The sequence below is a fragment of the Rhinoraja longicauda genome, chromosome 25 (assembly GCF_053455715.1).
Source record: "Rhinoraja longicauda isolate Sanriku21f chromosome 25, sRhiLon1.1, whole genome shotgun sequence".
Taxonomy (NCBI): domain Eukaryota; kingdom Metazoa; phylum Chordata; class Chondrichthyes; order Rajiformes; family Arhynchobatidae; genus Rhinoraja; species Rhinoraja longicauda.
The window spans coordinates 22,859,487-22,887,470 of NC_135977.1; the positions used below are offsets into that span (position 1 = coordinate 22,859,487).

At 38.6% G+C, this 27,984-nt stretch overlaps 3 protein-coding genes across 5 annotated transcripts in view; 1 reads left to right on the forward strand and 2 right to left on the reverse strand.

The window, feature by feature from the left end:
- Window positions 1-14,424, reverse strand: zcchc8 (zinc finger, CCHC domain containing 8). The gene is made up of 14 exons (XM_078421678.1): window positions 14,055-14,424; window positions 11,708-11,748; window positions 11,236-11,310; window positions 11,044-11,149; window positions 10,875-10,952; window positions 9,729-9,832; window positions 8,980-9,045; window positions 8,830-8,890; window positions 7,582-7,712; window positions 7,136-7,278; window positions 4,494-4,618; window positions 3,452-3,538; window positions 2,630-2,750; window positions 1-1,514 (listed from the first exon to the last, which is right to left on the reverse strand). The coding sequence occupies exons 1-14, from the start codon at window positions 14,232-14,234 to the stop codon at window positions 646-648; spliced, it is 2,187 nt and encodes a 728-aa protein (XP_078277804.1). The 5' UTR covers window positions 14,235-14,424; the 3' UTR covers window positions 1-645.
- Window positions 14,146-27,932, forward strand: LOC144605965 (uncharacterized). 2 transcript variants are annotated; one of them, XR_013548901.1, is made up of 5 exons: window positions 14,146-15,033; window positions 16,337-16,466; window positions 16,976-17,109; window positions 17,933-19,046; window positions 27,909-27,932. XR_013548901.1 is itself a non-coding variant. In XM_078421682.1 (4 exons), exons 1-4 carry the CDS (start codon window positions 14,911-14,913, stop codon window positions 18,815-18,817), a joined length of 1,272 nt encoding a protein of 423 aa, XP_078277808.1. In that variant the 5' UTR covers window positions 14,146-14,910; the 3' UTR covers window positions 18,818-19,065. The 2 variants fall into 2 exon arrangements, 1 of the variants encoding a protein (XP_078277808.1); XM_078421682.1 differs by lacking the exon at window positions 27,909-27,932 and having other exon boundaries at window positions 17,933-19,065.
- rsrc2 (arginine/serine-rich coiled-coil 2) overlaps window positions 24,648-27,984 on the reverse strand; it is a 37,042-nt gene continuing 33,705 nt past the window's right edge. For both annotated transcript variants that reach the window (XM_078421681.1, XM_078421680.1), the window contains exon 11: window positions 24,648-25,979. In XM_078421681.1, the coding sequence (XP_078277807.1) occupies window positions 25,797-25,979 (183 nt within the window). In that variant the 3' untranslated portion in view covers window positions 24,648-25,796. The remainder of the gene's footprint in view (window positions 25,980-27,984) is intronic.

Here is a 27,984-nt window from a genome sequence, read left to right on the forward strand (position 1 = left end):
TTTCCTGCAAATTTCAATGCCATTTAATGCAGTCACAAAATACTAAAACATGTCATCGTGGAATTGTTCAACATATTCCCGTAATCCAAGGCTGTGTACTCCTTGCGAAGAATGGCATTACAAAGGTAGAAGCAGCTTTAAAAAACTAAAGCATATGTGGATATTCATAAAATACCTGAAAACAGCCCTGGTTATCCCTGACAATTTCAATATTCAATTATTAGGATTTAAAACTGTACACCAAAATCCTTGGCAATAATATATAAAATTACATTGGTAATATCAAAAACATGTATCGTTATATAAACAAAAATGATGTACAAGAAATTACCAAAAATCCACTGTACACTTAATTCCACATTAGAGAAATTCAGAGACCATGACGAAATAACTAATTTCAACAGTGCTTCTTTAAAATGAATATTACAGATATGTTTCTTTCTTTAATACCAGACATATTTTCAATCTTTACCAAACTTAAATATTAAAAGAGCACTGACGTCCACATTTTTGACATGTTCTTTAAAACATCTGCTCTGTTGCAAAATTAGAAGTCAGGTCTCAGTGAAAAAAGTTCATGGTAAATGGTGACATTGTGACAAGGAAGCCTTGGATCTAAAAATTTCAGTACTCTTTTTTAAATATTTATTTCTTTTTCATTTTGTTTCTCGGAGAGTTCTTCAACAAGTCCCTGAGTTTGAGGTATGTTCCGGTTGCCTCGGAAAGATTGTCATATTCAAAAGGTGTGATTCCAGTAGCAAATTTACTCATGTCGGGCACTGCAGAAACTCTATTTGCCTGCAGTGTTTCTGGAACAGCACTGGTGTTGGCCTCATCTGTTTCCTCTAAACATTCCCCGTTACCTCCAGTAGATTCTGCAGAAGTAGGGGTAGAATCTTGAATGGCTTTACTGCTTTCTGTCTCCATTCCGGAGTTCTCAGGCTGAGTGTTCTCTTCCCTGTGCCAACTACCTTTCAATGAATTGATTTGTTTTTCTCCAGAATCACTGGAAGATGCTTCAGCAATTGGACTCTCAATTTTACATTCAACTATTCCCATTTTATCATTAGACTCTATTTCCATACAGTTGTCTACTGGAGTTATTGCAGGTGAGGAATTGGTAGAACTCTTGGTTACAGGAGAATCACAAGGACATTCTGTCTCACTAACAGTGCCTTCAGTCTGTGCCAGTGCAGCCCAGATCAATCGCTGTTGTTCTTCCAACTCTTCCAATGACAGTACATCTTCATCCAGAGTTTTGTCCACAATAAGGGGAGTCACTGACTGAGTATTTCCATCTTGCAGAGAAAGTCTTGCTGGAGAACAGGTTGAAGGAGTCGAGGGAGGGGTGTCTTTTGGAAGCGGTGGACGTGTTGGGGTTGGTGGTGCAGGTGGAACAAATGTAGGCGGTGTAGAAGGGGGCGTTCCTCTGGGTAAAGGAGGGGGAGACGAAGTTATTGGGCAACCAGGAGGCATGGGTGGAATAGCATGGAATGGCTTTAGAGACTCAGAATCTGCAGGAGAAGTACATGTGATTAATAGAAAAACTGAATTCTCAATTCCAATCACAATATTTCAGAGTAACTTGAATTGACACTGGAAACATATGAACAAGGACCAAAATTGCTGCAACTGTACTGCTAAAGGCCACTTAAGATTATCTGGTAACCAAAACCAGGATATAAATAGGTACGATAAGGTCTTTCTAACTGAAAAGCAAAAAACTGAAGATGCTCGAAATCTGAAATAAGAACAGATGCTGGAAAAGCTCAGTAGATCAGACAGTATCAGTGGAAAGAGCAAGTTAACCTTTCAAGTTTAGATCAATTCTGACGAAAGACAACTGGCCTGAAATTTTATAGCTGTTTCTCCTTCCACAAGTAATGCCCAAACTAGTGAGCATTTCCCAGCTTACTTAATAATGCTTAGTGGGACGATAATACTTTGTTAGGTAATTAACTCCCTTTGGCTCATGAACCTGCAACATGGATTTGACAACAGAATTTGCCAGTATATCATATGCAGCAGTCTTAATGTAGAAACTGTTCTAGATATAACATCTTCCAACTCAATATATATTATTTCCAGAAAAAAAGACAAAGTGATGGAGTAACTCAGTGGGTCAGACAGCATCTCTGGAGCTGGTTGGGCCCACCTGGTTTACAAAGTGGACCAAAGCTTGCCTTTTTTTGTAGACCAGCATTTGCAGTTTCTTGTATCTCAATATTATTTCCCGATTTGCTTTCACCCAAAGTAACAAATTTGCTTGAGATAACATGAACTTAGAGAAGTAGGCGAGTTGCTTCAAATGTTTAGTTTTATAGGATCATGACCTGCTGCACAAACTAAATATCCTTGATTTGTGGACATGAATACTGCTTTCTAATTTGTAGCTTACAGCTGGGAAGTGCGCAATAGGAAAAAGACGTGCTTCTTTCCCCACTAAAAAGAATATGTATTCTGTATCTTTTACCTCCTTCCTAATTCCCACCCCACCTCCAACAAAAATACCATAATATCTTCACATGGTGAATTTGTATCTCTATTTTTTTTTTAAAAAGGAACAGGTATTTTGTCATCATCTTTTTGGTATGCAGTACAGTATAAATATGAACTATAAATGCTGTACCTGAATCTATATCCATGTCATAAGCATAGGCATTTGTCTCAACTTTTTCAGACTTGTGTTTCTTTACACCATCAAGGTTTGAGTCAGCATCTGAACCCCTTTTGTTTGAACTGTGTTTAGTCTGAGAAATAAAAATTGCAAGTTAGTTCATGTACAAAATGAGTGCTTCAACTTTATATTAATTCTTTAAAGTAACACTAGTATTAAGATTGCATTGCGCTACCACGTATTTTCCTTGTGCATGTCTCATCCTGAGGTACTTTTTCCACAGGGTTTCGCTACCCTGTTAACCATGTGGAAGATTACTATTTCTCAGGGGCATGCTTGGGTAGTTTTAGAGGGTGTTTGATTATAGGGTATTCTGATCCGAGCTCACACTTTTCACCTTCCTGACTTCCCCCCCTCCCCACTCCATCCCCACTTTTCACCCCCTCTTCCCCCCTCACCCACCACCCCCCCTCAAGTCTTAGGGGCACTCCGGCACCCCCCCCCCCCATCTCCTCTCACCCACTCCCTCCACCCTCCCTCCTTCACCCACACCATCCCCCCTCCCCCCACTCACCCATTCCATCCCCCCTCCCCACTCCATTCCCCCCTCATCCCTCTCCCACTCCATCCCCCGCCCCCCCCTGGCCATAGAATCTTGCACACACCATTAGCAAGTGTGCAACAAGCTGCTACTGGCCGGAGAGGTGGCTGCTGTCTAATCCATGTCTTTCAACAAAGATGTGAACTACACGATCTGGCACCTCACAAATTGCAATGAAAATTTGATTCAAAGTAAAAAGCTAGTGAAATAGAATGTAAAATTATAAAGCTTACTGTGAGATCATTAGCATTCAATTGATGTACAAAATGCTCCTTTAGATGATGAGATTGCATTGGAATTGAACCATATAGTCTCCATTCCTGTTAACAAAGATGTAATAATGTAAATAAGCAAATCAGAAAATACATTTTGGCATTCATAAAATCATGAATTGGAACAGATAAAATTCTTATTGCAGGTACAAACAAGGATTATAGTTTCACAATCCAAGGAGGAGAACAACCAAAGGACAAAAACTGTTGAATCAACCACCTTTCTTCTATGAACTGTTCTAAACATTTTGCCCTTCGAGTTAAAAAATGTTTAGAACTTTCACAGCTAATACCCTCATTCATGTAGTCAACCACCAAAGCATTTATTTCTGATTTTTTTTGTGGTCAAAGATTTGACTATATGCCACAGTTGAAAGTACCGAGAAATCTACACTGCAAATTGTTCGCATGGGGATCTGTCCTGAAAGTGTCAAAGACGTCAGATTCACAGAAACAATCACCTGGGTATTGTTCTGGGCTTAAAAGTTTACAATAATTAAAAGCAATAAGCAGGAAAAGGAGAATCAAAGAGATTAAAAAGAATTAAAAACTAAAAAAGGTATCCAATTCCACGCTGTTGGTGGGAGAGGTGTAGAAGGATGTTACCCAGTGGATTCTTGATTGAAGGGGGTTGCAATAACAGCCGATGGTTGATCATACAAGTTTGTTTTTTGCTATAGTGACCAAAAGGTTCGTAGTCGAAGTTGGGTTAGCTAATCTCAACAAGAAGCTAACAAATAAAACATATTGCAGACATATTGTTTTCAGTAAATCCCCATGACTCCCATTGGAAAAACGAGGCAACAATTAAACTGTGACTCTTACAGTCAAGATGCCTGTCAGGACTCATCATCTAGGTAAAGTTAACCAATGGTTGGTTAATTTCTAGAAAAATCTAAGTCTAGGTTAACTAGCTTCTCAGCACATATGGGTTAAGAAATAACATGCTACAAATATGTACAAGGAGGAACACAGATTGGACTATTTCAAGTGCAATACTTACATCCTGAATCCCTTTTGGAATGACAGCATTGAATCCTGCATAATCTATTAATTTACTAGTGTCATAGGATGGAAAGCGAGCTTTTGGATGTTGCTTGTCTTGCTCCATGTCACCATCGCTTGAATCTACATTGAAAAATAAGATGCCATTAAACAGGAGTTAAAAATGCCCAGACAATCCACCATCCTTAGCTTTAGAAAAAATACTGATTCTACCATTTTCAACTTTAAAAAAATAAGTGGGCGGCACGGTGGCGCAGCGGTAGAGTTGCTGCTTTACAGCGAATGCAGCGCCGGAGACTCAGGTTCGATCCTGACTACGGGTGCTGCACTGTAAGGAGTTTGTACGTTCTCCCCGTGACCTGCGTGGGTTTTCTCCGAGATCTTCGGTTTCCTCCCACACTCCAAAGACGTACAGGTATGTAGGTTAATTGGCTGGGTAAATGTAAAAATTGTCCCTAGTGGGTGTAGGATAGTGTTAATGTGCGGGGATCACTGGGCGGCACGGACTTGGAGGGCCGAAAAGGCCTGTTTCCGGCTGTATATATATGATGATATGATATGATATGATGAAGTTGGCTTTCCATGTCACATGGTATACTTTTAAGCCTCATTTCACCCTGACTTGGACAAAAAAAGTGTTTTCATTGTTGTTGTGCAGACAGCGAAATCCTTTAACTGACATCATGGTGTAATTCAACACAAGACTACCTCAGACAAAAAAGATACAAGAAACAGAAGTAGCAGTCAGGTACAAGCCCGAATGCCTGGTCCAGCATTCATTCAAGGTTGAACCCATTTTTGCAACAGCTCCATTTCCTGTCTGTACCCCATTATTCTGAAGTCTCATGCAGACCAAAAAGTTGTCCTTGACTTCACTTCCACAGCTCTCTTGGCTGGAGAATTTCAAATATTCCCAGTCCTCAGACATAAAAACTTTGCATCTCAATTTTAAATGGTGGCTCATTACTTTTGAACCAAAAAGTTCTGTAGTTCTAAATTCCTACAGGAGGGGAGGAACCTCTAGACAACTATCTTGACCAAATCCTCAGAATGTTGTTGTTTCATTAAGATCTTCTCTTAATCTTATGCACTCCAATAAGCTTTCCCCCAAATTCAACATTCAGAAATCAACAGAGTGAATCTTCTTTAAGTCAGAGGTATATACAGTGCACCAGTTTTTTTCAGCAAGACTTCACCACTTTCAAACTATTCCATTTGCAAAAAAAAGGGCAATATATATTTTTTTACATTCCTGACTAATCTGAATGTCAAATTAGTGGGATACCCAGAACCCTCTGTACAACAGTATTCTAGAGTTTCTCATTAAAACCATATTCTGCTTTTCCATTATTCCACATTATGCTCCATCTGCTAAATTTTTGTTCACTAGCCAGAAATGCTCACTGCATTTTCACATTGCATTAATTCACAACTTGATTTTCCCCTTTCCTTTAAATTTTCGAAAAATTTGCCTTCATAGAGAAGACATAACCATCTTCAAAGACAACCGAAATAATCAGCAAGTACAAAGCTTACTATTCCCTCAAAACCTCAAATAATCCCTCTGCCTCACTACCCTAGAAGTTGTGAAGTAAACTCGACAGCTCCGAGTCAAGCAACCATACAGATCCCAAATCCAATCCCAGTCTCCACTATGCCGACAACAAAAACTGTGGTTTGGTTTGAAAAGGAAAATAAACCACAGAAGTCAGATTTTTACTCCTGATTAATTTTGATTTCAACAATATTTACACATGTTGAGTGTACTGGATATCAACAGATCAATGTCAGTGACAACAATATGAACAGTTCACAGATGAATAACATCCTTTTGCTTTAAGTACTGGAACACAGCTGGCTATGGAGCTGCTCCAAAATAAAGCAGTTAAGGGTCTCTAGTGGAGGAAAGCTGTAACAGAAATTTCAAAATAACCTGATCAGTCATCTGCTATAAAAAAAATTCAAGATAAAAAAAAAAAGATTAACTTGTTCTGTTATTAACTCATTCCAATGGGTCGGCAGTAAGCAGATGGTCACTTTAAAATACAACAAACATTTGTCAGACCTACAAACATTTACCAGCTCATCAAGGAGACTTAACATGATATATTTAACAATGCTACTGTCTAATACATTTCTTTATTATCACGTGTACAGTAATTCTTTTCATGGGCAAGCTGTTTCCAAACTCCGTGCAAATGCAAGGGTAAATTATTCATTAATTCAAAGAGGCGAAAGACTAAGAGCTTCATGTTTGACAATGGGAACAGGAATACAAAGTCAAAGTAATTGTCCAGCTGGCACACTTCATGCGTGTTCCAAATTTTGTTCATGAAACAATGCATACTAGATTACGGTTGTGGTATCAAATAAATATTTAACTGCATAACAAAGAATTAAGCTTTGGTAATACCATTCAGCAAATTCCATTGAATGGCCTTGAACGATGAATGTGCAGAGTATTATAGTATTTTGAAGCATTCAATAACTGTTTGCTTAAAGTGTAAAATTACCATACGCAAATGAAAAAAGGAACTTGCAAAGGAAATGGAAAAAAGATTTATTTATTAGGATGTGCTCCAAAATCACCACAGTTTCAATATCTGCATATTTACAAAGCTCAGACTTGGAATGCTTTACCTCTTCCATCATATAAAGCAAGTCCAGAATTCTCTTGCAGGGTCTCTAGCAGCCATCCTGGAGGATAACCTAATTGGCGCATCCGATAAATAAATGGTGGAAGAGCTTCATCTGTCATCCCAAGAGCTTCTTTAAGTTCTGCACTGCAGAAATTAAGTTAAGCAACATTATTCAATGTTGAGTAGCTGTAACATAACAAAAAGTAAATCCGCAGTCAAAGGATCATTGTTGAGCTGCTATTTTTTCATGAATTCTATAATTGCAATAGAATGCAAAGGTTTGCAAGTCAAAAACATTAAAAAAAATTATAGATATAGGCAGCATATTTCACAAAACAAGTTATTTATTTTTGTGGAGAAAGGGAATGAAACCAATTTGAGATATAATTCATCACGCAATATCCACCACTATGATTCTATTATAATCTAATCTACATGTGTTTTTACCTGATTACACCTGGTTTAAACTTTTCAAATCTCTCTGCATGATACCGCTGTTGAGAACCTGAATGAGGTGAATCACTAGACATAGTCATAAACTCTTTTCGTTTCTCACTAATACGAGCAAGATCACGTGGCTGTGAAGTTAATAAAAAGACGTTAATTTATGCAGTTAAAAACCATGCACAAAATTTGAAAGTTTGAAAATCTGTGCTACTAGCCTGTTCAGCATGGAAACAATTTAATATGTTTGCTTATCGCAACTCAAAATTCATAACAAGCTTAGTTTCACTTTCCCTTCTCAAAGGATCAATTTTAAAATGAGCACCTCCGACTAGAATCCTTCCCCAACTATTTCAATGACCATCCCCTGACAAATGTTGGGACATGCCAATACGTCGCTGGTTACACACTGTAATTACCTGCTCGCATGCAAGTATGATCAATGAAAATAACCAAACAATTTTGAAACAAAACTTTTCTAATCCACCCCTTCACAATTGTATGTTTTTAAAAATTGATCAATTATCAACCTGGGGCAGAATATAATGCCCACATGTGGTCCAGCTAATATTGTCTTTACTAAAACCAGTGATAAAATCCATAATCTGCTGTTTCTTGCCACACAGTACATTTATCAAGAAAACTATTGAAGACGAGAGAATAATCAAGTTTCCGTTACTTTTAAAGTGATAACATTCAAACATGAACATGGAAAATAAAGCATCTTTCTTGTCAGAATGTCTCAAATCATTCCTAATCCAATTTACCCAAAGCACCTTAAATAGAATGGTTGATGTTGGTTGAGGGACGAGTGAAATTTAGAACATTAGGAAAAATTCCCTGCTCTGTCCCAAACACTGTCAAGACCCTTGAGGTTAACACGAGCTGGTAGATCGACTACAGTTTAACATCTTATCCAAAACCTCATATCTGTAACAAAGCATCTTCTCTTTACCAATTTGTCAACCCACATTATGCATTCAAGTTCTGGAAACTGGCTTGAAGCCTCAAGTTTCCAGCACAGCCTGAATTAATACCACATAGTCCAGATGATAGTTTCAAAGCAAGCTGGAATTGAGCTCAACTATTGAGCCAGAAAAAAAGGTTGATCATGAACCCAGAAACATTGTATCTTGAAATAAATTTAAAATCCTTGGAGGAATCACGATACAATTTTGACATCGATGTGACCCTGGTAATTGGCACCCACATTAAACAAGATCTAATTACAAAAAGTCTCAAGAATCTTACCCTTGGACAATCTTTTAACTGATGTTCTGTTGAACCACAGTTGAAACAACAAGGTTTTGGCCTATTTGATACATAAAAAGTTTTTGCCATGTTAATCTTGTGTTTTTATATCTAGTGCACCTCAAACAAATTCCTCACACCAGTACATACCTCTTAGCTTTCAGTTCCACTTCTTGTCCATTTAAGGATACAACTTGAGCGAAGACTTGCTGGTATCTTTGCAGTGCATTCAGGAATTACTAATTTTCCACAAAAATCACACTTTAAATAAGTTTAATGGTCTTTCGTAACTTGTTACAGGATGTTTTTATCCCGAACAGGAAGTCAATTACCGTTATATAAAAAGCATGGAAAGACCAAAACAACTGCACAACTCCTGGCTTCAAGATGTTCAGTTTCTATGAAAAACAATTCCATGCATCTGGATTGATAGTTACTCCAATTGCCTGCTCACAATTTCATTTCACAAGTTCTTAATTTTGCTCTAATAGTCTTAACACAGAATATTATGTTTCAGAACATACAAGAACCAGTTAAATGATCTGTTCAATAAACAAGTAATCTCAACTAGATATAGTTTTACATTTTGAAAAAAGTTTTGATTACATGCAATTGATTTAAATTGGTTTGTGCTCCTATTCAGTTCAGGAACATCGTTAAAGTTCTGAAATTTACATCTTGAAATTATAGCATTAGTTGCATAGCAAAACTGACTTCTGAGTTTGAGAATCAATTTACTCCAAAGTACAATAGTTTAGATAGTTTAGAGTTAGCATATGTCCAGTAAAAATCCATATATATTTCTTGGTTTAGTTTAAAATCAAGTTCAGAAAATATTGTTCAATAGGCAATGAACAAGTCAAACGAAGCAAATGTTTTCCATTCAATGTTTAGGATACTTGGGTATTTCCCACCCATTTGTCAGTTGTGGATTCTCATTTAACAATGGCTGTCCAAGTTTGTCAAGACAAAAGCTGGTGAAGTACTGAACACTTCCCACAACCTGCATGAAAACAAAATGATTTATAGAAGTTGCCTGATACTTATTAATTGATAGAATACAAATCAGTGATCAGAATACAAATCTTCTCTTGCAGGAAGTATTACATTATTGGTCACGGAATTTGCTGTGCTTGTCTATTATGTATTGAACATAAGTTGCCCTGTTGCACAAATATTATAATTAATATTTGCTTGTAATCTAACATCTGTAACATCTGTAAATGAATAGTCAAGCATATTTCAAATGGATGTGATTTTTTTTGTATAATAATAGGCATAGACATGTTGACTAAAGAGCATCCTTTTATATCGCAAATGTTCTGATTATTAAGACACATTATTTTAACCCACAATAATAACTGGTAGTTACAATATGAATATCAGTTTTGGTAAAAAAATATATACAATTCGTTTACTTAAAGATCAAAGAAATATAAGTCATGTCTGAAACTTCATTGTGAACATCCATTGTAGAAATGCAAATAGAGCATATTTCAAACAACAAGAAATAGAGATGCGAGCCTGAACACAGAACAAAGCAGAAGGAAAATTAACCAACAAAGAGTAGGAACAGTTTCTAAACTGAAAGGACCACAGAAAGCACCACATATAAAATAAAGTAGGTTGCAGGTGTAGATAATCCAGAATTCTGTTTGACTACGTTTTATAGTGTGAAAAATGCCAAATAATTTCCACTGGCTTTATCATGTTATGAATATTTATCACTGACACCTTCTCCAAGAGATGGTTGGCAATTACATTCATCTGATCAAACTTCACCTTATATTCATTTAATATCTATTTGTATTTGCTACTAATAAGCAGTAGGCAATGAAGCCTAAATCGATTTGTCCCAAAATAATTTAGAGGTACTGCTATCAATTATATTACTGATACAACTACTTCAGACAAAACCAGCTAACTCAGGCAGACCATGGATCAAACTTGAATTTCCCAATGTAAATGATTCAGAGAGAATAACTTCAGTTCTGAATAAAGCATTTTTTTTAATGATGCCAGTAATAATTGGATTAGTCACTTACATGAAACGCCTCTTTTATTTTCTTTCCTGTATTTAAACTTTTCACATTTGGTTGCTCTTCTAACAGCACACTTGATGGCTGCAAAGAAATTATGTATTCTTATGCACACATTTCAAACCAATAAAAGAAAACCTATACTCTATCAAATTATTTCAGTCTATTTAATTACCTGGGGTTTTATATTAAAAACAGTTTTTTCAGAGTCACTTTGCAATTCCTTTTCATACTTTTCGACTAAACCTGCGACGTAGTCTTCAATTTCTTGATGAAACTGCCTGAAATTAAATAGGTTTCAAAATGGAAATGCTGCACTAGGAAGCAGGAAGTGAAACTTAGTGTTGATAGTTAAGTTCAAACTTACTTTGAAATATTGTTATTCATAAACAAGATCTGTACCATTGGGCCATCTGTTTTGGAGTCGCTCACAACTATTTTACTGCCACAAATGAAAAAGGTTATAAATTAAATGGAAATTTTCAAAGCTTGGAGAAACTTGAATCTTTTCTGTTAACACTTATGATAGTCAAAAACAAATCACTAAACTTATTAATTTATTCTATGTAACATTATGTTGCACAAAAATGGCAAGCAAAAGGTTTAAGATATATTCATATTTAAAAAAATACCTATACCTTTGAATGGGGAGGATAAATTTAGAAACAGAGGTGGCCAAATATTTACATTAAATTATTTGATGTATTGAGAGAGTAATATACACAACTGAAAAAATGTCTTCAAGCATAATATGATTACAACATAATTATAGAAAACATTATACACATATTGTTTAGTATTACAGGCAAAATGTTAGGTTCACTCAATATACACTTTACCTTGGGTGGGTCAGCAAATTCAGCTTCCTCCTAAGTTCCTGATGTTAATTAACTTAAGGAAAAAGACTGTGTACATTGCCAATGCGCATGCCAGATAACATTTTGTCTAAACTTCGATATTACAGAATATCTGGTCAATACATTAAAATATATACACATCACAAAAGCAAATTGCTGTAATGTTACACTTAATAAATAATAGCTGGCAAATAATTTGTTGCCATTGCTCCTTTGAACTCCACTGGCATAACAGTTAATCGACAATTCATAAGATGGAATTAAAATATAAAATAATCAAGAACTGAGTTGTCATAAAACCTTATCTAGTTCACTCACACTCTTCAAAAAAATTGCTGCCCATTTGGCCTGTATGCGACTCTGGAGCCATGAGTATGGTTGGCTCATAATTACTTTTTCCTGACTGGGGAAAACATTATAACTCTGGGGCATTTGTTCCACATATCAGGCAGGTGTAAGGTTGCAAGCCATTTCAATTCGCCTCCCCATTCCCAGACCAAACTGTCTATTCTTGGCCTCCTCCCACACCTCACCACTTTATACTGACTCTCTCCCCTCCACTCTTTTAGTCCAGAAGGGTTCTAACACAAAACATCGTCTATTAATTTATCTCACAGATGCTGCCTGTCCCACTGAGTTCCTCCAGCAGTTTGATTTTTTTCTCCAGATTCCAGCATTGCGTCTTCATGTAGAATATGTAGAACACCTGTAAATAATTCTACTTTGCCACACTCTTCTAATCCCTCCAAATTGTCTGACTGCTGAATCATCGTACATCATTGGATGAAGATTCTATATTTATTCCCACATGTTATTTAGCAAATAACATCGCCTTTGACCCTCTAATGCTCCTGATAAAGAATCCCGATCTGAAATGTTACCTGTCCATTCCCTCCAGATACTACCAGACCTGCTGAGTTACTCCAGTACTTGTGCTTTGCTCAAGATTCCAGGTTCTGTAGTTTCTTGTGTCTCGATTCCCTACGTCTTCCTTCTATCTGGCAACTACCCAAAATATGCACAACTCTGAAGCTATATCTGACCAAGAATAATCTCCAAAACACATTCATTCCACTGTAGACTGCTAACCTACTTCTCCTTAATGTCAAGCAGCTCCACATCTGATTTGGTTCAGCTGCCTCTGTTGTGTCTAGACCCTTTCCTAGCACGTGCAGATGCAAGGTCATTTCAATTCTACTATGTTTCTTAATTCACCTCAAATTATTTTCATCCACTGTTCATAGTTGGCATCACTTCAATTTAAAAATTGTCATTTATTTTCAAATCCTTTACAGACTTGCCCCTTCACACCAGTCATCTCTACCCTTTGCGAAATTGGTGTTCCTTCAATTCTAGTTATGATTACCACATTTAAGGTAAGATTTCATGCTTTGGAATTCCCACGATAATTCTTCCACTCTGTTTCCCCCTTAGACAATACTTTAACTCTATCTCTTTGAACAAACTTAGGTCATCTGCATCCCAAATTTTCTTTGATAACTTTTCTGAGAAGTACCCTGGGCTTATTGAGGAATTTACACGCATTTAAATTAATTATAAATTAATCCTTTGCAGTGACACCACATTTGCAATGTAATTCCAAATATCACAGAATATTGCAACAACCGTACAATAAATTATCTTCACAATATCTGTGAAAAGGCTCAAAATATCTCCGTACAGTCAGGATTTTGCAGCATACATGTTATTTTTCTACGGGCATTTGCAGTTCTCCGTTTCTCCTTTGTTATTTTATGGATTAGCTATAAACGGGCAAAGCAAAAGCTATTTCTAAGAGGAAGTGTATAAACTGCATCTTTAATATGCAGCCTGAAAAAAATAAATTTCAGTGCTTCAAAAAGAATGTGTCATTGAATTTACAACGAAGGCATGGATTGCCACAAATGTACTTACAATAGATGGGACTAAGACTAGATGAGATTGTTTGCTTCAGACTAACTAAACCAAAACTACCACTCCGTTGGGAGTAATAACAAAAAAAGAAACTATATTCCACAAAACTGCAAAGCTGGACCTCGGGCCTCCGTACTGGGCCTATCCGGCGAGACCAAACTAAGAAACGAAACTAGAATTAAAAATGATACTCCTGGCAGAGCCATGGAGCAGGCCGGTGGCAGCAGTGTGTGGGCGGCGGGAGAAGGAGCGGCTGGGTCTGGGTTTGGGTCTGTTGCGGGCGGGGGAGGCTGGTACACGGCCGCCGTGCACCGCTAGTGCGGCCCGCGGTGCGCGGCTCCCCCAACGCGAGCCAATCGCTCCTCAGGCGCCCCGTTTGATTTGACCAACAGACATTAGCTTTCATCGGTAGGATATTCTCCGCCCTCAGGTAGGCCACGCTCTCCTCGCATGCCCGCAGCTTCTTCGGCGCGCACTCTGCCTCGTCGCCGCCGTCCTCCTGACTGTTGAAGCGGACGTGAGACTGCCTTGAATCCTCGAACTCCTCGAACAATCTGCGGTCCCCGAAATCCAGCTCCATCCTCTCGGCGGCCATCTTGTCACCAGGCAGCGTGACGTCGCCGTGTCGGGGGGGGGAAGGTGAGAGGGCACGATTGTGCCCGCACGGCCGGCGCTGAGCTGCTCGTCTTAATGTCGCCTTATCATCGTCTCGAAGAGCTTCAATGGCCGTAAAGCCGTGTTCATCAACTCTAAGACGAACATAATCAATCTGAAGAAGGGTGCCGACCCAAAACGCCGGCTGTCAATCCCCTCTACAAAAGCTGCCCGACGCGCTGCTTTACTGTGATCGTCGCACGGCACGGCATCGGGCCCAACGCGTCCAACCATCTCAGCTGGTCCCATCTGTCCGCGTTCGGCCTATGTCCCTCTAAACTTTTCTTATCCGCATACCTGTCCAAGTTCCTCCAGCAGTTTGTGTTTTGCTCAAGAGTCCAGCGTCTGCAGTTCCCTGTATCTCCATCCATTACGTGTTTTGTTGCCACCCGGAATAAAACGGGGTAGAAGCTACTCTACATTGTATTCAGGGGAGCAAATACCCGCAGTCATTTAATTCAACGCCAAAAATGAATGGAGATCCTGTTGTGCTAATGAAGACTCATCAACCATGGGAGGCGTTAAATGCTGATTAAGTTGTTTGCTCTTTTGGAGATTTACTTTCTTATTGAATCACGATCCGAGTAATTCTCTTTGGCCGGAAGGTCCGACAAGCTATGGCTTCTGTTGAACGATTGCCTGTCTGTTTACCCGAATGGAGCGTGGGCATCAGGAGATTCCGCTTTGTTTTCCTGAGCTCGTCCAATTCAGTCACGTTGTGCCAAGATTTTCAGATGAAGGTCGGTGTTTTAACTTACATTATTACTTTGATATAAAGTAGAACCTTTGGATGTCATAGTGATACAGTGGAACAGGCCCTTCGGCCCAACTTACCCACACCGGCCAAAAATGTTCCAGATACACTGGTCACACCTGCCCGCTAAAATGCAATTTTATAATTTGTGTAAAATATGATTTCCAAAGCAGGTGACAAATAGGAGTTCTTTAATCTATCACTAGGAATGTTTTATATAAATAAATTAAAACCAAGATTAAAATTTTAGACGTTGAATTGCAACGATCTAAAACGAATTAGTTAAACTAATCTCATCTGCCTGAACTGACCCATATCCCTTCAATCCTTGTGCCTTTATAAAAGCCCTTTAAATGCCATTATCATATTTGCCTCCATCAGCATCTCTGGCAGTGCCATCTCAGCCACCCACCTTTTGTAACTTTTAATCTTGGTACTAATGTGCAGACATGTCAGGATGATTCTCCAATATTTATGGACAGAATGTGTATTTATCAGATTCAAATTCTGTGCTGCGATTGATGCCGAGTGAATATTTTCTTTATTTTGTGGATCAATTATTTTAGTTTAATAGAACTGCAAGACTTGCAAGACTATTTTGAATGATGGTGAAGATCTAATTTATCACAATAGAATAAACTTATTTTCATATCTTTGGGTTGTCCCAGATTTCTTCACAATTAATTAATTTTGAACTGTTTTCATAACTATTTCATGGAAGCATACAGCATCCAATCTGTACATAGTAAAGTCTAAGCGTTTTGAGTTAAATAATAATAATAATAATAATGCATTACATTTATATAGTGCTTTTCAAACACTCAAAGACGCTTTACAGGGATTTCTAGAACATAGAGAATAGAATAAATAGATAAATAAGTAAACGTACAGAAAAAGGAGACAGAAGGTGAGGTGACCTTCAGTGGTTGAAGGCAGTGCTGAACAGGTGAGACTTCAGTGATGTTTTGAATGTGGTGAGTGACAAATGACAAATTAACTTGTTTGATTGACCAGGACATGCTGAGAGCAGGAAAAGGGTAGTGGTTTAACACCTTTCAAATATATTCATTGCTTCCAATGGATGAATCTACCTTACCAACCCTCATCTTGGAGTCAAACTGTCCTACTGATTAGAATATGATTAGAATCTATTTTGCTCAAGTATTAAATGTCAAGAGAATTCAACTCATTAAAATATGTGGTGGAAATACAATTAAAATTAAGGTTAATGCATCTTATATTGGCTGATACATTTCTTACAATGTTTATCTTTTCTTTTACACCTTTAGGATAATTTGATTCCCCTCTTTCTTGGTGCTGATGTGATTGCAAAAACGAGCATTCGCACTGAAAATCATCCAAGAATTCATGCAAAATTTGCAAAGAGAGGTTTGGCAACCAAGCTCACTTTTAGTTCAGGTAATACATTGGCTCTTGTTTGAAAGTACAAAATCTGTAAAACTGTACATAAATCTGTAGAGGGAAAACATATTTACATTTGATGACTCACTTAAAATGACAAAATTTACAATCTGATTATCTGATAGGTAACTTCCTATTCCCCAATCATGTATATCTCTTTTCTTCACTATCATTTCTCCTTTCTCTTTCACTGTGACTGCCTCATGCCTAATAACAGCCTCTGATATAATCTCATAGAACCATTGCATAATTTTACTTGTGTAATTTTTCAACAGTTAAAGTCAGTATATTTAAAAAACAATGATTTTTCCTTCCATGCTTTTCAAAGCAGTAATACAAACAAGGCTCAGACAAGCGTCCAGATTCCTCCTACTTTGTACAGCACACAAACTTGTCCTAGTTGTCCACTTCCTTGACATCCACAAGTTGATCATAAAAAAATTAACTATCTTCTCAATTTTCTTTCTCCATTTCACTTGTATTTATGATTTCTGTATATATTTCAGAATTTCGATTTGAAGGATTGAAAATACCAACCATGGTGAACAGTTTGTGGTTTTACAGCATTCAGGGGCTTTTTCGAATTGCTTTTGAGATGTACAATAAGGAACAACAGCTAGATGTTCTTGTTGTCCTACAGGTACAGTTAAATGAAAAATATCATTTATAATTGACTTCAGTGGTACATTATTTAGAACCAGCCTTCAGCATAATGCTTCATGAACTTTTTTTTAACTGATCTATAACCTGTTTGCAATGTTTATTTTTGACTTGATAGTTGTAAGTGTGTTAAGTTGCTGGGATATGTATAATAAGATGTGGAGAACCAGAGAAAAGATTGTAGGTTGAAACCAATGACACAAACTTTGCAAAATCGCAGAATCCCTGACTTTATAGACAATAGACAATAGGTGCAGTAGGCCATTCAGCCCTGCGAGCCAGCACCGCCATTCAATGCGACCATGGCTGATCACTCTCAATCAGTACCCCGTTCCTGCCTTCTCCCCATACCCCCTCACTCCGCTATCCTTAAGAGCTCTATCCAGCTCTCTCTTGAAAGCATCCAACGAACTGGCCTCCACTGCCTTCTGAGGCAGAGAATTCCACACCTTCACCACTCTCTGACTGAAAAAGTTCTTCCTCATCTCCGTTCTAAATGGCCTACCCCTTATTCTTAAACTGTGGCCCCTTGTTCTGGACTCCCCCAACATTGGGAACATGTTTCCTGCCTCTAATGTGTCCAATCCCCTAATTATCTTATATGTTTCAATAAGATCCCCCCTCATCCTTCTAAATTCCAGTGTATACAAGCCTAATTGCTCCAGCCTTTCAACATACGACAGTCCCGCCATTACGACTTTACCTGTAGAACGTATTAATGCCATATCCATGAAATGTTGTTTTTGAATCAAATGGAATGACAGATATATTGGTTATTTTATGACTTTTTCCCTTTGTGTTAGGAATTGTGGAAAGCAAGAATAAGTGACCCTGTTCTGAATGAAAAATATGATGTTAAAGTTCTGCAAAACTTCCTTGGTGGAGAACTGCATGAAAATTGCCTTCCTGATAAATGCAGCCAGAAAAGTTTCTCTGCATTGCACCCAAGCATTCGAAGAACTAATAAGATTTCTGATCATTTCTGTAGCAGAACTTCATTTTTAGATTATACTAACAACAGTATTGCAAATCAGGGAGATCATAACTACTGTGTACAAGAAAGAAATTTACAAGAAACCGAAGAATCTTGTATAGGTAACTCACTGTGTATAGAAACTTTGAGTGATGATCCTTTGTCCATCAAGTTTAGATCAATATATCAGACTTTTAAAATGTTACCATCAGAAAGACACAAGGAACACGAGAAAGCAATTATACTGTTATTTGATGTTGTGGAACTCATAATAAGTGAAACAATATCAGCACAGAAGTTGGCTGATATGATACTGCAACTTTTAACTCATGTTCAAGACTTCATTATCAAGGCTGAAATCACTGAAACGGGGATTAATTCTATTTATTCCAGTCACATGCTCTTCTCTGTAAGTAAGTGGTTAGGACGTCAGTTTTATGTTGCAAATGGCTCGATCAGCAAGCAAGTAGAGGAGTTTAAAACAGTCCACATCAACCGAATCACAGACTTGCCACCTGCTGAGGAGCTGGTGGATAAACTATTTCCTGAAGCCATGAAGGTTTTGCTGTTAAGCTGGATGGGCCTTGAAGACAATTCTGCCTTGTGGAAACGACAAAGTGAATACCCAATAGTGCTTCTTATATTAGAATTTGCCAACCATAATCTAATTACTGGTGTTGCTCATGTTTTATATTCTAGCTTAATCTGTAAATAAATTTAAGGTTTTGGGCTATTTAAACTGGATTTACTGGTTCAATGTCAATGCCTTTAGAAGTAAAATAATTTGAAAGTTTAAACCATAATTTGTGGAGTTTGTGCATTGAAAGATTTTGATTATGTTAGTTGTTGCATAAGAATATAGGTTGAGGCAGAAAGGACGCTATCCACCTTAAAGGTATTTTTGCATCCATTTCCTTGGCCGTTCTGAACTTTGAATTCAACAGGTAAGATTTTCATGTTAAAGTTGGTTATTATTTTTTTCTAATATTTAATTGGATTGTGCTTTTCAAGCATTTAATATGTTTTGCAAGACAATTTGAAACACATTTCATCCACCTTGTCTGCTCAATGCTCATGGTGAAGTATGCAGTTGTCGATCCATGTGCGGTGTAACAATCTCAACTATTTATTTCTTACCATAAACATGTCTGCTCTCCAGACGGCCTGCAATTTATTTAATTAGCCATGCTCAATCAGGCTGCTGACAGGTTAGAAGAGAACATGATTGCAATTTTTTTTGTGAAACATGCGCAACTGCTGTTGAAGTTGCTGGAGTGTTTAAAAGGCCCTTTCCCATCTTATCCATCCCTCTACCTGAAAGGTCAGATTGGGAATGGGAGGGGGAGTTAAAGTGCTGAGCAACCGGGCGCTCAGTCCGCCTTAACCTACCTGATCTCTTGGTTGCTCAGCACTTTAACTCCCCCTCCCATTCTGACCTTTCTGTCCTGGGCCTCCTCCATTGTCAGAGTGAGGCCCAGCGCAAATTTGAGGAACAGCACCCCCAAGCAAGAATGTTCATTTGGAGCAGTGCTTTCAAATTCTGTTGAGAACTTCGGTTTTAAAACATTATGGAGGTGATCTACAGCCCTTCAACCCACACAACGAAATAGGTGTCCCGACATTTAAATAATTCTCAATAATTTAATGTGGTTCAATTTATCTTGTTCCACCAAATGTACAGCCCAGATCACAGGTGCACAGATCACATTTCTATGAATGACTGCACTTTTTAATAGACCACCAACACCACACTCGCCATTCTGATTCAAGCCTCAAATGTCAACACTACATAAGGATAATAAAGAATGTCAACAGACGATATATAAATGCATTGATGTTGGTATTGCCTTCACCACTGTGCATCTTATTTTCTTTTTCTTTCTGCTTTTCCAATTGAGCTCTTAATCCAATTTTAAAATCACAAAGCGTGTAGTTCAGAATCTGAGGCTGAAAAAGCTTTATCGAAACATTGTCAACCCCATTTCAGCGTGTAGTTCAGAATCTGAGGCTGAAAAAGCTTTATCGAAACATTGTCAACCCCATTTCCTTCTGAACAAGTGTTGGAACTGCTGGTGGCATTTTGGATGTGATAAGGTTCCATCGAATCTCAATGGTGATGCAAAACAATTACATTATACAATTTCAAAGCTCAATGGCATCACAAGTGTGAGAACAATCCCGTACTTCTTTGGAGGTAAAGTGTTTTAAATGTAAGTTGTTAAAAGAGCTATCCAGTAAAACCGTGCTAATCCATCACCATCAGGACTTTGTGTAGGAAGGAACTGCAGATGCTGGTTTAAACCGAGGATAGACACAAAAAGCTGGAGTAACACAGCAGGACAGGCAGCATCTCTGGAGAGAAGGAATGGGTGACATTTTGGGTTGAGACCCTTCTTCAGACAGGACTTTGGTGGTGCAAGACTGGCACTATTCCAATAGTGGCTATTGGAATTTACTCTTTAATACCCCATCCTACTTTTAATTCACTTTGGTGTTTAGATCTTACACAGTGCCCTCCATAACTACTTTGGTTCTGTCTTCACTAGGGAAGACATAAACAATCTGCCGGAAATAGCAGGGGACCGGGGGTCTAACGAGATGGAGGAACTGAGGGTAATCCAGGTTAGTCGGGAAGTGGTGTTTGGTAAATTAAATGGATTAAAGGCTGATAAATCCCCAGGGCCAGATAAGCTGCATCCCAGAGTGCTTAAGGAAGTAGCCTCAGAAATAGTGGATGCATTAGTGATAATTTTTCAAAACTCTTTAGATTCTGGAGTAGTTCCTGAGGATTGGAAGGTAGCTAATGTAACCCCACTTTTTAAAAAGGGAGGGAAGAGAGAAAACGGGGAATTATAGACCAGTTAACCTAATATCGGTAGTGGGGAAAATGCTAGAGTCAGTTATTAAAGATGTGATAGCATCACATTTGGAGAGTGGTGAAATCATCGGACAGTCAGCATGGATTTATGAAAGGCAAATCATGCCTGACGAATCTTATAGAATTTTTCGAGGATGTAACTTGTAGAGTGGATAAGGGAGAACCAGTCGATGTGTTATATCTGGACTTTCAGAAGGCCTTCGACAAGGTCCCACATAGGAGATTGGGGTACAAACGTAAAGCACACGGTATTGGGAGTTCAGTGTTGAGGTGGATAGAGAATTGGTTGGCGGACAGGAAGCAAAGAGTAGGAATAAACGGGTCCTTTTCGGAATGGCAGGCAGTGACTAGTGGGGTACCGCAATGCTCAGTTCTGGGACCCCAGTTATTTACAATATATATTAATGATTTGGACGAGGGAATTGAATGCAATATCTCTAAGTTTGCGGTTGACACGAAGCTGGGTGGCAGTGTTAGCTGCAAGGAGGATGCTAGGAGGCTGCAGAGTGACTTGGATAGATTAGGAGAGTGGGCAAATGCATGGCAGATGCAATATAATGTGGATAAATGTGAGGTTATCCACTTTGGCAGCAAGAACAGGAAAGCAGAGTATTACCTGAATGGTGGCCAATTAGGAAAAAGGGAGATGCAACGTGACCTGGGTGTCATGGTGCACCAGTCATTGAAAGCAAGCGTGCAGGTGCAGCAGGCAGTGAAGAAAGCGAATGGTATGTTAGCATTCATAGCAAGAGGATTTGAGTATAGGAGCAGGGAGGTTCTGCTGCAGTTGTACAGGGCCTTGGTGAGACCGCACCTGGAGTATTGTGTACAGTTTTGGTCTCCTAATCTGAGGAAAGACATTCTAGCCTTAGAGGGAGTACAGAGAAGGTTCACCAAATTGATCCCTGGGATGGCAGGACTTTCATATGAAGAAAGACTGGATAGACTAGGCTTATACTCGCTGGAATTTAGAAGACTTTGGGGGGATCTTATTGAAACATATAAATTCTTAAGGGGTTGGAGAGGCTAGATGCAGGAAGATTGTTCCCGATGTTGGGGAAGTCCAGAACCAGGGGTCACAGCTTAAGGATAAGGGGGAAGTCTTTTAGGACCGAGATGAGAAAACATATCTTCACACAGAGAGTGGTGAGTCTGTGGAATTCTCTGCCACACAAGGTAGTTGAGGACAGTTCATTGGCTATATTTAAGAGGGAGTTAGATGTGGCCCTTGTGGCTAAAGGGATCAGGGGGTATGGAGAGAAGGCAGGTACAGGTTACTGAGCTGGATGATCAGCCATGATCATATTGAATGGCGGTGCAGGCTCGAAGGACCGAATGGCCTACTCCTGCACCTATTTTTTTATGTTTCTATAATGTTTGTGACAAAGATCCATCATTTATTTCTTTGCCTCTGTACCCCACAAATTGAGATTTGTAATAGAAAAAAAAAAATCACATGTGGTTAAAGTGCACATTGTCTGATTTTATTAAAGGTAATTTTTAGACATTTTGGTTTCATCATGTAGAAATTACAGCAGTGTTTATACATAGTCCCCCAATTTCAGGGCACCATAATGTTTGGGACACATGGCTTCACAGGCATTTGTAATTGCTCAAGTGTGTTTAATTGCCTCCTTAATGTAGGTCTAAGAGAGCTCTCAGCACCTAGTCTTTCCTCCAGTCTTTCTATCATTTTGGACACTTTTATTGCTGTTTATCAACATGAGGACCAAAGTTGTGGCAATACAAGTCAAAGAAGCCATTATGAGACTGAGAAACAAGAATAAAACTGTTAGGGACATCAGCCAAACCTTAGGCTTACCAAAATCAACTGTTTGGAATATCATTAAGAAGAGAGCATTGGTGAGCTTACTAATCACAAAGGGACTGGAAGGCCAAGGAAGACCTCCACAGCAGATTACAGAAGAATTCTCTCTATTATAAAGAAAAATCCCCAAACACCTGTCCTACAGATCAGAAACACTTTTCAGGAGTCGGGTGTTGATTTGTCAACGACCACTGTCCACAGAAGACTTCACGAACAGAAATACAGAGGCCTGGGTATGTATGGCTGCTGAAGGTACTGGCTCACTTATCTTCATTGATGATACAACTGCTGATGGTAGTAGCATAATGAATTCTGAAGTGTATAGACACATCCTATCTGCTGAAGTTCAAACAAATGCCTCAAAATTCATTGGCCGGTGGTTCATTCTACAGCAAGACAATGATCCCAAAAATACTGCTAAAGCAACAAAGGAGTTTTTCAAAGCTAAAAAATGGTCAATTCTTGAGTGCTTAAGTCAATCACCCAATCTGAACCCAATTGAGCACGTCTTTTATATGCTGAAGAGAAAACTGAAGGGAACTAACCCCCAAAACAAGCATAAGCTAAAGATGGCTACAATGCAGGCCTGGCAGAGCACTACCAGCGAAGACACCCAGCAACTGGTGATGTCCATGAATCGCAGACTTCAAGCAGTCATTGCATGCAAAGGATATGCAACAAAATACTAAACATGACTACTTTCATTTACATGACATTGCTGTGTCCCAAACATTATGGTGCCCTGAAATGAGGGGGGGGGGGGGGGGGGGGTCTATGTATAAACACTGCTGTAATTTCTACATGTTGAAACCAAAATATATAAAAATGGCCTTTATTAAAATCTGACAATGTGCACTTTAACCACATGTAATTTTTTTCTATTACAAATCTCAAATTTTTGAGTACAGAGGCAAATAAATAAAGGATGGGTCTTTGTCCCAAACATTATGGAGGGCACTATAAATACACCCGTCAGTGAACCATGCTGGTTTAAAGAGAATGCAAGAAACAAAATCCAGTAAATTTAAAAGGTAGCACTGGAAACAGAAGTAAACTGGTGAGTTTAATAAGAATGTGGGAATGGAACACCGGTGAGCCAGACGTCAAACAATTGGATGGCAGATTATGAAAAGTTTACTGTAGGAGCAATTCTACTTTCTCATTCTTTTTTAATGCTTGAAAGCTGGCAGAGGCATAAACACGTGCATAAAACTACATAATAACTCGCTTATTTTTTGATAGCCCCGTGTCCTACAGCTGACATCGAAAGAGCATTTTGGGTTTTCTGCGATGGAATAAAAAGCAAAAGTACTGATAGCACGAGTTATGACTAAAAGCTTGGTCAAAATGTTAAAGTTTGAGAAAGTCGAGAGAATTGAGGGCATTCTCCGTTAATGGCAGGATATCAAATGTAGGAAACAGAAGGACCGTGAAATGAATGTCCTAAGATTCCTGAAGTGGGAGGAGCATCTACAGCAAGAGTCTAACCACCTACCCCCAACATTCAATAGTGCTACTATTATCGAGTCCCTGATCTTCAACATCCTGTGGTGCAGATCACCAGTGACCATAAACTCACTTCGGCCACCCACATAAATACTGTGGCTAAAAGAGTGAGACAGAAACTGGGAATCATGCAGCAAGCCTCTTTCAGCATCTACAAGGTACAAGTAGGGAATATAATGGAATTCTCTTCACATGCATGGATCAATGCAGCTCCAGTAACATTAAAGTAGCTCAACATTATCTAGAACAAGGGAACAGTACTGGGGTAACTCAGTGGGTCAGGCAGCACCTCTGAGAACAGGTGATGTTTTGCATTGGGATCTAAAACACCCATCCATGTTCTCCAGAGCTGCTGCCTGACCCACTGAGCTACTCCGGCATTTTAACCGTTTTTGTAAACCAGCATCTGCAGTTTCTCGTTTCTAAAATTGCCTTTTGTTTTTGTTTATTCTGGAAAGGATATACTTCATAATTTGCCACAACATAAAAGTGTAGGGAAATTATGATCAAATGGCATTAACATTGGTTAACCCACAAATAGCCTGCATTTTTCAGAAAGGACATTATTGCACTGGATCGAGTACAAAGGAGACTGACAAGGATGCAGCCAGAAGTAGATAACTTTATGTTTGACGAAAGATTTTTTAAATTTGCAACAAAATAGGAAGATATATTTAAGTAAGATGGATACATTTGTAAGGGACTAGATTCTAAAGGGAAAGTGGTCAGAATGCTTGTGCTAAACCATTTGGTGGGGTTCTGAATTTATGGCTGCAGTGGTGTTGAAGGAAAAAATGCTCCATGCATTTCCAACTACTTGGGCATGCACTTGAAGGTTGTGAAGCAAGAACAATCTGTTAACCTCAACATGATGGGCTAATTGTTCCATTCCAGGGTTTTAAATTTCTAAGATACATAGTGGTTGTATTGAAAATCATCCATTTATTGTCCAGAAAGCTTGATAATGAACAGTGCACTATAAAGCGCTTTTTAGCACTGGAATAAGTACTTACAAACAAACTAAATCCAAATTTACAACTACACAATAATTTGCATTTCAAAAGATGAAAATAACTGTACAAGTTTTAGTACAAAAGCAATCACATAATACAGCAACAAAATATGAATGAGATTAAGCTGTTTGAATCCAGTCTGCATAAGTTACTCCAAATACATAAAAAGAAAAATATTGATAGAACTTCCCTTTCTCCGGTTGCAAAACAATGCCTTCAACTGTTTCTTCAATTAAGTCCCAATGTTTAGGAAGAAAACTATCACAGTATGACTGTTGAGACACCCAGTTATCTTTACAATCAAAACCCTTTTTAATAAATTATTTTGCACTGCAACAACCATGCAAGCTAGATTGCTAGCTTTTTCAGTAAACGGGAAAGTGAAAGTCAAAATGAAGCTTGAAATCTCCAACATGGACAAAGACAATATAAAAAATCATGTACTTAAGCACAAGTACAATGCTTGTTCTTAAATTGTGTCCATTCCTCTCATTGAAGAGGAGAAACCCAGGCCCATGCCTCTCTGCGTGTGAGTTTGTGATCGTGCCATTTCATATTGAGCATCCAAGTTTCTGAACACTTCTTCCTGTTTCTTTAAAGATTTGAAAGTTTCATCATGATGTGGGATTGGAGTTCCCACTTCTTCTTCATCCTTCAAAACAAAACCATTACCAAAGTTTACTTTGCAGTCAGCATCTCTTTACATTCTTTCATTTCCATGTATACACTTCAACTATTTTTTCCAGCTGAATAGTGGACTATTCCTTGGTTATCAACTGTTTCTTCAGTTCAAAATAGAAGAAACAAAAGCAGTTTGTTGCATAAGAAACAAATGCCTCCTCAATTCTGGCTCCATCATGCTACAAGATCCTGCTGAACTTGAACCTCAATTCCACATTCTACAGCTTTTGGCTCCCTAAAGTCTAATTCAATTTAAAATATAATCAAAGACTGAACATTCAAGAATCTTAGAGTCTGAAATGGCTCATCGCCAATTTTAGACCTCTTGGCCAGGAAAAATCAGCTGCAGCATTTGTAAGCTCTTTTGTAATTTTACATTGAAAACATCAAATGACATAGGCGGTTGACATTTGGCCCATTGTGTATCACATAAGGGAAGTTATTTTTGCCTGTACATCCATTCAGGCAAGTTCTTTTTTTCCAATTACCTATGATTTAATCCTATGCAAATTGAGTTTGGTAATGTGCCTCATAATTGCCCAACGAAGTTAAACTGGCCAGCAATGATTTAGTTTTCCCTTCCTTTAGTTTTAAGCAACAAAACATTAATGGATATCCCAATCCAGTAGTCCCACTCTTTTAGTAGGGGTGATTGAAAAATGAAGGCAAAAAGCCTCTACAAATTCTTTCTCTTGTTTCTTTTAACGGCCTGGGACAAATTTCATCCAGGCCTGGTAATTCACCCATTTTAAAAAAATGCTAATTCCCTTAATAATTCCTCTTCTACTACACTCACCTAATCCAGTATTTCATACACTTCCTCCTTACATATAAACTCAACTATTGTCAAGAATAGCTGCCAACTATTAAGAACTCAATCCAAATCCTCACCTCCAAATACAGGATTTTTTAATGATCTTTGATAGATTCTACTATTTGTTTAGTTATGCCCTTATTCTTTGTAGAGAGCATCCTGTCCGGCAACATTACAGTCTGGTTTGGGAACAGCTCGGCCCAGGACAGGATGGCCCTGCAGAGTGTAGTGCGCTCGGCAGAACGCACCATGGGAACTACACTCGTCCCCCTGCAGGACCTATACATCAGGAGGTGCAGATCCAGAGCAAGTAAGATTATGAGGGACCCCTGCCACCCCAGTAACGGACTTTTCCAGATGCTACGGTCAGGCAAGCGCCTCCGCTGTCACGCTGTGAAAACGGAGAGGATGAGACGGAGTTTCTTCCCACAGGCCATCAGGACTGTCAACTTTTATAACACCAGACTAAATTTTGTCTACACTATAGTAACTTTATTTATATGTAACTGTAATTCTTTTTTGTGCACAATCCGCAGGCATTGCCACTTTCATTTCACTGCACATCGCGTATGTGTATGTGACAAATAAACTTGACTTGACTACCCTACTTTTCACTCTTTGTCCTGTGATCCAGGGTCTTTAGAGGTGACTGTCCCACCTTTTCTTTGTGGAAACATTTACCTTGAACTTGTTGAATTAACATCGAAAATAGGTGCAGGAGGAGGCCATTTGGCCCTTCGAGTCAGCACCGCCATTCATGGCTGATCATCCACAATCAATAACCCGTGCCTGCCTTCTCCCTATATCCCTTGATTCCACTAGCCCCTAGAGCTCCATCTAACTCTCTTAAATCCATCCAGTGATTTGGCTTCCACTGCCCTCTGAGGCAGAGAATTCCACAAATTAACAACTCTCTGGGTGAAAAAGTTTCTTCTCACCTCAGTTTTAAATGGCCTCCCCTTTATTCGAAGACTGTGGCCCCTGGTTCTGGATTCGCCCAACATTGGGAACATTTTTCCTGCATCTAGCTTGTCCAGTCCTTTTATAATTTTATATGTTTTCTAATAATATGTTTTATATATTTAGAATGAAGCAAAAAGTGCTGTTGAGCCAAAACCAAAGAGGCCGACGTCAGGCAATGCCGTGGTAGTAGGAGACTCCA